Source organism: Myiozetetes cayanensis, unplaced genomic scaffold (assembly GCF_022539395.1).
Source record: "Myiozetetes cayanensis isolate MyiCay16 unplaced genomic scaffold, myiCay2020 scf2-11, whole genome shotgun sequence".
NCBI classification, from domain to species: Eukaryota; Metazoa; Chordata; class Aves; order Passeriformes; family Tyrannidae; genus Myiozetetes; species Myiozetetes cayanensis.
Genome location: NW_026087411.1, coordinates 65,521,063 through 65,531,097, shown reverse-complemented (window position 1 = coordinate 65,531,097; position 10,035 = coordinate 65,521,063). Strand labels below are relative to the sequence as shown.

Genomic DNA, 10,035 nt, shown 5'->3' with positions numbered 1-10,035 from the left:
TTTAAAGATATACATTTTTACCTACTTTGAGCCACTTATTTCACGTTTTGAAATGAAATATCTTTATCTTTAGAGTAAGAAACATTAAACCCAAGTTCACTCCACTTCTTCGGAGCGAGTCTCCCCGTATTTGAAAAAGACAAACACAGCACTGTAACAAGCCTCGCCCAGGCATGAACTTCAAGTGCACTGTCCCTATGAAAAATGTATGGAGCTCTGAACTTTACGGCACTGCCATCCCTCCCTCAGCCCCTTACGTGCCTCTGGCAGTGTAAGAACCAGGGTGTTGTTCAAAGGCGATTGTCTCCTTTACACTTTTCCCAATTCACTGAAGACGACACCGCCCGTGCCCCGTTTCAGAGGACAAGTGTACGGCCGCTCCCGGGCGCTCGCACTGCGGAGGGGTGCCATGCCTCCCAGCTGTGGCCATCAACCGACTGACTACCAAAACAGCACGCCCAAAACACAACTAAACGCTCCAAAGAAAACCGATGAGCTACTGGGGCGAAGCTTGGGGCGCCGCAGGCTCGGCTCCCCACTCGACTCCTCGCCCACCCAGCGCGGAGCTCAGCGGCCGGAGGCGGGACGACAGCACCACCGGCAGGGCGGGACGGGACCCCCGCGGGGCCCGCACCCCCGGCCCGGGGTCCCGCTCCGAGCGCCCCGCGGGGCTCCCGCCGCTGTGGGGGGAGCGGGGGCGCTGCCGCCGCCGCGGGCGCCCCCTGGCGGCCCCCGCCGCGCTCGCCCGGGGGCACCGCGGAGAGCGAGGGCTCCGCGGCCGCCGCACCGGGCTCCGAGCGGGCTCCGAGGGGGCTCCGCAGCCGCGCCGTGCCGGGCTGTGTCGTGCCAGGCGGCAGCCGTGCGCTTGGAGAGCGCGGGGCGGTGGCGGGCAGGGAACAAAAGGGATCGAGGCGGCGCAGCGGCGGCGACTACGCCGGGGGGAGGCACCGGCTGGGCGCGGGGGGTGTGGGAGGAGGAGGAGGGTCGCCAAACTGCTGCCACTTCGTCGGCCGTGAGCGGCACTCGCTGGCGGCGGCAGCAGCATCCCGCCCCTCGCTGCATGGCAGCCCAGTGAGGGAGGAGCGGGCGAGGGTCTGGCGCTGCCCGGAAGCCGAGGGAGCCAGCGCCGGCGGCAGCAGCGCCCGCCGCCCTCCCGCCGGGATGCACCCCGCTCTCCGCTGAGGCGCAGCCCCGCCGCGATGCTCTCCCCCGAGCGCCACCGCCACCACCGCCACCCCCCGCCGCCGCAGCCGCCGCCGCCGCCGCACCACCCGCCGCAGCCCAGCCATGTCGTGGCCACCATCGAGAACCTGCCGGCGGAGGGCGGCAGTGGGGGCGGCAGGAGCGGCATCTCCGCGCCCTCCTCCAGCGTGCGCCAGAGGATTAGGAAAGTGCTGAACAGGTGAGGCATGGGGATGGAGCGGGGCTCCGGCGGCGCGGCACGGCACGGCGCCGCTCGCCCTGGGGCGCGCAGGTGCCGGGGGCGCCCGTCGGAGGGGCCCTGACCCGGTCCAGCCCCCTCGGCGGGGAGGGGACGGCGGGGCACGAAGGCGCCGGCGGGGCGGCTCGCTCGGCTCGGCTCGGCTGCGCTGGCAGCGCCCTTCCCCGCGGAAGCCCCGGGCGGGCAGGGGGCGGCGGCGCGGAGCCTCTCCCGGCCCATTGTTGCCTCGGAGGCGGCGGCGTGCGACGCCAGCCCGCGCCCTGCCCGCCGGTGCCGCTCGCACCTGCCGTACCCGCAGGCACAGCCTCCGCAGCGGAGCCTCCGCGCCGCCCGCCTGCTCCGGCTCTCCTGGCCCGTCGCGGGCAGGCGAGGGCCAGCGGGAGCAGGGAGCCGATATCCCCGCTGCCGCAGCCCGGCCGGTGGCGGAGGCGCCGCCGGGGAAGTTGGAGCGCGGGCGGCGGGGAAGGGGCGGCCCCCGTGGCCCCGGGCGGGTCCGGCAGCCGCGGCCGGGCGCGGTCTGATGCTCCGGGGTGCCGAGGGGCGCCCTGTGGGATATTTGCCCGATTCCGACCAGCTCGCGTGGCCAGGGAGCAGCACGCTGGGCTTGCGCGAGCGGGATGCTGGCGAGAAGCGAGCTGATCGGTTCGCCCGTGCGTGTGGCTCAGAATGGTCAGTACAAAGATGGGAAAACTGCCGGGTACTCGCAGTAAATTGTTTCACCGAAGGCACAAGAAAACGCTGGAACCATCTTACTTTAATCCTTTACACTCACCTCTCTGCCAGTTGTTTCTTTTGCACTGCATTTGATTAGGGTCGAGGGTTTTAGTACAAAACAGAGTCCATTCAGTGCCTCCTGTCTGAAAAGCCAGCTGGAGCCATCACTTCTGCCTAATGATTCTTACGTGCTAAACAGAGCAGTTGCAGCAATGGGATGGTGCATACCAGCGTTGGCCTCATTGTCCCAGCTTTAGTTTCAGATATGTGTAATACGGACGAGCTCCTAAACCCAGCTCTTCTATCCCGATAGGTTTGAAGATGAAGGTCGTCGACCCTTTCAAGCTTCTAAGTGTTAGAAAATTACCGTTCTTACCAGTATTACATTGTTTACAAATACATGAAGCTATTTGCTCTCAGGACATTGCTATTGCATGCAGTTAGTTAACGATTACCGATCTAGCAGGATTTTCCAAAGCATCAGTAAGAGAGGAAATCTTTATCTTTTGTTATCTGAGCATGAGAAGGATTGAAAAAAAGCTGAAACAAGTAAGAGCTGCCTCAACTCAATTACACATTTTCTTCTACATGTGGATTTGTAACTCTCAGTGTAGTAAAATTCACTCAATTTTTCAATTTGACAGTCTGTGCCATCTTAGTTATCCTGTGTTTGCAAGATCCTGCTCTCCTTTTGCTTGGTTATCCTAAGGTGTGTGTCAGTCCTGAAATACAACGCTAGAGAAAACAGGTTTTTCTCAGGGCCTGCGAGAGGTAAATGAAGATGCAGTGAAGGGATCAGATACAAAAGCAATCGGTTCTCCCATGCAAGGGTGGTAATAGTTACCTCTGGGGAGTCATCAAATTGCCCACAGTCATCATGGCTAGAAGGTGTTGGATTAATTCATATAGTTTAGGTAGTTACCGTGCTTATGTGTATATATGACTCTCAGTCATAGATAAAGCATCGAATCAATATTTATCGTTCTTTATATGTGATTGACGTGAGAATATTTATGTTGTGGTGGGTTTGTTTTCTTTTGAGTTTTTGTTTGTTTGGGGGTTTTGTTTGTTTTTTAAGGGGGAAATTGGCTCTGGTTCAAATCTCTGTTGTAATTCACAAACTTGAATCTAGAAATGAGATCTCCCATTGCCCAGAGAAGCACCCTAACAAACAGGAGCTCAGTCTCTTTTTCATGAATGTGTTCTTTTCTCCTCCTCAAACATGAAATAAAAGTAAATTTTTTTTCAAATGTATGTGACTTATAGAGAAGGAGAAGACTTTTTACTAATCCTTAGCCAATCCCACAGTGTATCAATGGAAATTTTGTCCAAGTTACATTTCTGTAAGTTTCTTTCAACTTTCCGTGGGAACTCATGTCTCAGTCCATGTAACATCAGGGCTTTCATCAGTACTTCTGTTGATATAGTGAAATCAATCCTGATAGAGTGAAATGAATCCTGACACAATGTTTGTATTTTCATCTTTTATGGAGACAATAGCATGCAAAGACATGAGGGAAAAGAAGAAATATGTATGTCATATCTGTAAAGTAGGAGCTCAGAACAAACCAAACACTGGCTTTTCCAATTGTTTTTCTACTGGAAAAAGGTAGCACTTTCTCTGTGCTGTCGATACTTTGTGTGCACCATTTGCTTGAGACCCATTTGTGAAAGATTCCTGATCAACCCATTGTGATGAGCTCCTGTGCTTCTGTTTTCTGCTAGACAAAGTGGAGAATCCTCAGGCAGACATCAAAATAAAAAGGTTGACAACAGCTGGGGCTGCCAGAAACCTGCTTATAGATGGTGGAATAACAGAATGGTTTGGGTTGGAAGGGACCTTTAAAGGTCACCTAATCCAACTCCTGCTGCATTCAGCAGGAACATCTTCAACTAGATCAGGTTGCTCAGAGTCACATCCAACCTGACCTTGAATGTTTCTAGGGATGGGACATCTACCACATCTCTGGGCAACCTGTGTGTTTTTCACCACCCTCATTGTAAAAAACTTCTTCCTTATATCTTATCTGAATTGAATCCCCTAATTTAAAACCCTTATCATGTCACAAGAGACTCTGATAAGAAGTCTGTGCCCAGGAGGGGACAGACTCTGATGTGGCCAGGGAGGAAACAAGACAGCAGGAGAATGGGGACAGACACTGGCAGAAAGTGAAAAATTGTTTCTCTCTCACTTTATATTTAGCAGTTTGATCACCCAGGCACTTGCTGATTCCTGAATTGCCTTTGAAGGTTCCTCTTAAAGTTGTTTTACAAGCTACAGAAGCTTATTTTACCTTCACATTCCAACCTCTCCTCTCTGTTCACTCAATAGATCCTGAAGTAATAGAGAAACACTGGAACAACCCCCCCAGGGTGTTTGAGAGAGAATACACTGAAAGCAGAGCTGTTTGACTGTAAAAATCTATTTCAGTGGTCACAGCAAACACTGCACTGAGAAAAAAGTTGGCCATAACAGAAAACAAAATTAAAACACTAAAGTGAAGGGTCAGAATCTTGGAGAAATGAAGATGCTCAACAAAATTGTGGAACTTACTGAAATAATTTGAATATAAATTCTGGGCTGGCAGTGATGGTGAACATGGTCAAACTTCCTGTTATCCTTGAAGAAGATGTGGTGCTTAGGGACATGGTGTAATGGTGAACCTGGCAGTGTTGGGCTAATGGTTGGACTCAGTGATCTGAGAGGTCTTTTCTGACCTTAATGATTCTGTGATTCTAAGTCGGGAGAGGGTGGCTTTGAATTGCTGTTGCATTAAGGGGAAATGTTGTTGTGATTACGAACTGCGGATATGTTCCTGGACCTATGACTCACTCCCATGGTCCATAAATCCCAGCTGCAGGGTGCTGCCTAGTGCCTTCCTTGTGACACTTGCTGAGCAGGTGTCCCTGATTGAACCTGCCCTGCTGTGTTGCAGGAGAGAGCAAGAAGAATTTTGTCTGCTTGATTGCTTGCTTCTTCGAACTTCTGTGAAGCCAAAATTGGATTCCACCAACTCTGTCTGCTTGTAGAGGACCACTTAATGAGCAGTGACTCACCTGCTCCACATTGCCTCCCACCTATAGTGGCAAAAAAGAAAATAAGGAGAAAATCATGTGGCTTGGAGTTCTGTGGTCCTCCACGCCTCCACCCTGGCACCTACTTACTTCAGAAATACCTGTTAGTGGGTCTCAATTGTCTGGCTGTATTCCAGCACTGAGAGGGGACTTGTCTCCCTTTCTTACACTCCCTAGGTGATCTGGAGGGCAGAGAATCACCTGCCAAATGCTACTTGTGCCTCCTGAAGTCTTTTGAACTAATTTAGAGGTTGATTTCATGTTGGGAATGCTGGTTATCATCTCTTTAGAGGAACTGGACAGACAATAAACATTACTGAAACACGGGGGAAGCAGGTTGCCAAACAATCTCTTTGGGGCATTCTTGCAAATTATGTCTCTAAATAAGAGCCAACGAATAAGATACCTGCTCATAAATGAACTTATCTCTGTAGTCCTGGGCACCAGGGCAAGGAAGGAAAATGTAGTTTCTGAAAGGAACATGAGTTAATATCTTTAGATGTTATGACAAAGTCATTTTAGCTAACTAAATGAGATTATTCTGTGAAACAAAAAGTACCATAAGGTGGGTCTCCAGAGTAACATTTAAGGCACTGCTATTGTATTGCTTTCCTTGATAAGGACTTTTTAAAAAGCTGGGTGGCACATACCTTTTTCTGGGTTTATGCACTTCTATCTCTTAGTACTTTCTTAAGGGATACTAGCTATAAAAATCCAGCTATGCCTTATCTTGTTGTTTCAAGGATGCCTTCATGGGCTTTTTCTTGCTCTCTGTTGCTAAATGGCATTTTGTATTTCTCAGAAGTTTCCTAAGAAGCATATCAGAATATTAGAGATATAATCAACTTGAATTAGAAAATGGAAAAAGAGTGATTTCAGCCATTCAGTCCCATGCCGTCTTTTAAATAGCTTTGTAGTTATGTTCTCTGCACTAGTGAATTGTGAAAACTTTCTCAGGAGCAGTGTCAGTTTCTCTCTGCTTCTTTGCTCGCTTTCTTACTTTATCAAATAAATTTCAACCTTGTGCATAAAGTGCAGGGTCTAATTTCAGTCTTAGGAAAAGGAAGAAAAAATAATGTTGCTAATAAGTATAATTCATTAAGCTAGGCAGTGATTTATTGAACAAAACTATATAAACAAAAGTAATTTAGATTCTTGCTGTCAGAAAGCCTGGCTGTTTGGGTGCAGTCTGAGTAAAAGTTTTGGCTTTTTAGTATGTTACAAGCTCAATTCATCCCTGATACTGGAGCTGAGGAAGTTTGGCCCATTAGCTGTCTAACTTTGAACTCGAACAATGTGTCAAACCTACTAATTCTTCAGAGATGAGAGCTCTTTAAATAGCACTGCAAGTATCAAAAGATATAATCTAATGTTTGTTTTTGTTTTTGTTTTTCTAATAAAATGTAGCTACATAGTAAATCTGATAGAGGGGTTTAAGTACCAGAAAGAATCGGAAACTGAATAATACTGAAATGAGGCAACGTGTTACATTGCCCCAAAGTAGTAACGTCTTTCAGCTGATCAGAGAGGCAAACAAACCAAATAATTGATGGCATTTCCTTAATGAGAGAGCAAGTCAAGGATCAAATATACCATTTTTGAATCCAAAAAAAAGTGAGTATTCATGACCTTCAGTTGATTTGCTTTCTTCTTCAAAACAAAAGAATTTGCTTCCTTTGGGATTTTTATTCTGTAAAAGTACAAATAGCTTCTCAAAGTCCACCAAGAATAACAGTGACTGTAGAAGAATGAGCCTGAGCTCAATTTAGATAGCTATAGTTCTCCTTTTAGGTAAAAATATTTATACCATTCTGAAGTTAGTTAAAGAAAATTAGTTCAGAGCATAGATAAAGCAACTAGGTTGGCTTTCTTGTATTCTTTTTGGTCGAGGAAGTGAGAAGGTCATATCTGCCCATAGGAAAGCATCCTGACAGAGGATATAGAAATCAAGTGTTCAAAAATTGTCCGCTGTTTCCTTTTGTGTACTCATTGTAAACAAGTGACCTCTACAAATTAGCTCTGGTCCTAATAATTTGGGTGCATAAGGGAAATACTGTAGAACGTGACAAAAAGATGTTCTTCCCCTTCCTCTCCAAACAACTGGTGGCAGTGAATGCTCACTTACTTTTTGGCATGTCACAGTACACTTAAAATGCTTTGATTTTGGAGCGAAGACGAGGTAAAGTACAGAAAACTTCCATGTTGTTGGTGTAGCACACACTGGAAAACCATCCGAGTATGGTTTCAAAGTTTCTGAGTGTGGTTTCCTAACAGGTTTAGAAGCCAGGATTGGGAAGCTTTGTCCCCCTTGCCTTGCTTTTGCTCCTGAGAATTTCCACTTAAGGAGATACAAGCCTTGCCCGTCCTGTTCTGAAATAGGAATTGTTTAGTGTGATTTGATATGATAAGTGCACTGTAATGCAAACCCAACAGTCCACATACTGACTGGGAAAAGACTTTCCCTAGGAGAGGCTATTCGGCAGGGCGAAATATGTGGGTGTTTTCTGTCTACCTATGACATTCAAAATGCCGGTACTTACTGAATGCCTGTCTGTAACTGGGAGTTTTTGACACTGGATGTGCTGCGGGCTTTGGGAAGAGGTTACTGCCTCTTGAACTAAGGGGATTTCAAAGGAGCAGCACCGTAAATGACTCCATAGAGAAAGAGGGAGGAATGGACAGAGTGGTTCTTATGGGATGGACAGAGCAGCTTTAATGTGCTAATGAGGGGAAGGCCAGATGCCAGCAGCGATCAGAAGGGCTCTTTGTGGCTCTGTCTCTTTGGAGATGGCTGGAGTCTCTGTCCTTATCGGGGTTGTTTCTGCAGGGAGAGGGAAACACTGGGGCTATTAGTGAGGTGTTCCCTTCCTTTAAGTCAGCAGATAGCCTTACAGATCAGCACTTGAATACTGATTAGGGCTAATTACCAAGAAAGCTTAGGAAAAAGAAGTTGCTGAAGAAGCTTTAAAAAGTACAAAAAAATCACTCCCTCCCCAAACCCAACAACAACAGAAATCTCATGCTCAGAATCTTGTGAGCTGAGCTCAAACTCAGCTGAAATCACCTGTTGCAAGAATAGCTACATGGGGACTCATAAATTGCTATGACTATAAAGTGTGTAAGTATTGGTGGTTCTGAATTTCATGTTGTGAACTGTCTAATCTACCTGTCTGTGTTTATTTATGTCTGTCATCTGTGTAGCTGAGTTTGTTACTGAAATCACACCAGTTTTGAAGCGTGTCTTTCAGCTTTCTCTGACTTGGTTTTTCTCATGATTTAAGAAAACATTTCTTCAATACATATTCACTCTCAGTCATTTTTCTCAGAGACACCAAATGATTGAGGTAGCAGGTTTGACTCCCGTGCATCCACATTCTCCTCAGTACGGCTGGAGCTAAAGAGCCGGAGATACAGGAGGGAGCATCCCCACTGCCTGGTTGTGCTCGGTGAGAGCACAACACCTACAGCAACAGTGTGCCGTGCATTTGCAAGGAATGTGACAGCTTTTTTGGATGTGCCATGGTACACGGGGATAACCAAATAATTTCCTAGATGAGGTGGATGATCTCACCGGAAAGGTCTGTCCACAAATGACTCTATGTTAAAGTGCCATAGTAAAAAAATTAGGGATACTTATTAAGGCAACCTTCTGTTTGTAGCCAATGCAGTAATTTCAGTCCTTAATTTCAGTTTCCTCTTGGTGTGGTGGTCAGTTGCTTCCTTACAGTGCCTGTTTCCCATGTGATGTGAGAGGCCACACTCTGCCTTCAGATAGATCTGATCTGTGGCAATGTGTAGGAACTTAAGAGCTGGATAGCAAATCTTCTCTTCTGCTATAACTTTTTTTTTTCTGTTAGAAAATGTAGATGAGTCAAAACCTTGTTAAGAAGGATTGGACTTTCTCAAGGCTGCATGGTTAGTAAAGTTTCTTATGTCCAGACTGGATTTTTTTGGATGGAGAACGAATAAGACTTTATGGTAACACAGTAAAGGGAGTACTTAGGTAGGAGACCAGGTTTAACTCTGCTTTGCTGCATCCCTGAGGGCTGCTTTGAACACACAAACTTTGAAGTTCTCTTGGGATGAAGAACTTCAACAGGTTGTGGTTTTGTCTTAATGCAAAATGTGAGAAGTTTTAAAAATAAAATGTTTGGAAATTGAAGGTGCTTGTTTTGTCCAGCTCATCTCCCAAGACATTTCAGGCTTCAAAGTGTTAATTTACGAAAGCACACTATTCTTGAAACAGATTCCTGCATCTCTAATATAGATACATTAAGTAATTTACGTCCAGTAGCAAGACCATAATTATTAACTTCCAAACCCTCATGTTAATTGCAACTTGTAAGCCACTATTAGCTCATGGTGGAATGAAAACAAAATTTGAAACATTTATTGTGATGGCCATTAGTTTATTTAGTCCTCTCTGGTGTTCATTTGTCAAAGAAGCTATTGTGCATGTGTCCAGAAGCCTGCTTCACTGCATGTTATTGGGCTGCACTGATTTTAAAAGGTGCTGTCTTCTATGCCACATTCATTCTCATTACTTTTCTCATCAGGCAAGTGTTTTGATGGGACTTGACTTTTTCTGCTTTCCATTTGGTAGAAATGGAAAATGAGTTAAGAGGAGACTAAATGTTTACCCCTGTTTAGTGAAATGGAGAGGAAGCCTTTGGCAGCATGGAAGAGAGAGCGCAGAATCTGTTCCTACTCTGATACCTCTTCATCAACCTCTTCAAAGAGGGAGAGAGCTCCACAGCTCCTCTCCTGGATCTCTCAAGGCTACTAAAGTTCTGATCCTTCATGTA

The 10,035-nt window shown here is 47.0% G+C and overlaps 1 protein-coding gene across 1 annotated transcript in view; it reads left to right on the top strand.

The window, feature by feature from the left end:
* Positions 1–995: 995 nt before the first annotated feature.
* SLC35F1 (solute carrier family 35 member F1) overlaps positions 996–10,035 on the top strand; it is a 237,265-nt gene continuing 228,225 nt past the window's right edge. Inside the window, exon 1 of the mRNA XM_050315910.1 lies at positions 996–1,402. Coding sequence (XP_050171867.1) covers positions 1,200–1,402 — 203 coding nt within the window. The 5' untranslated portion in view covers positions 996–1,199. The remainder of the gene's footprint in view (positions 1,403–10,035) is intronic.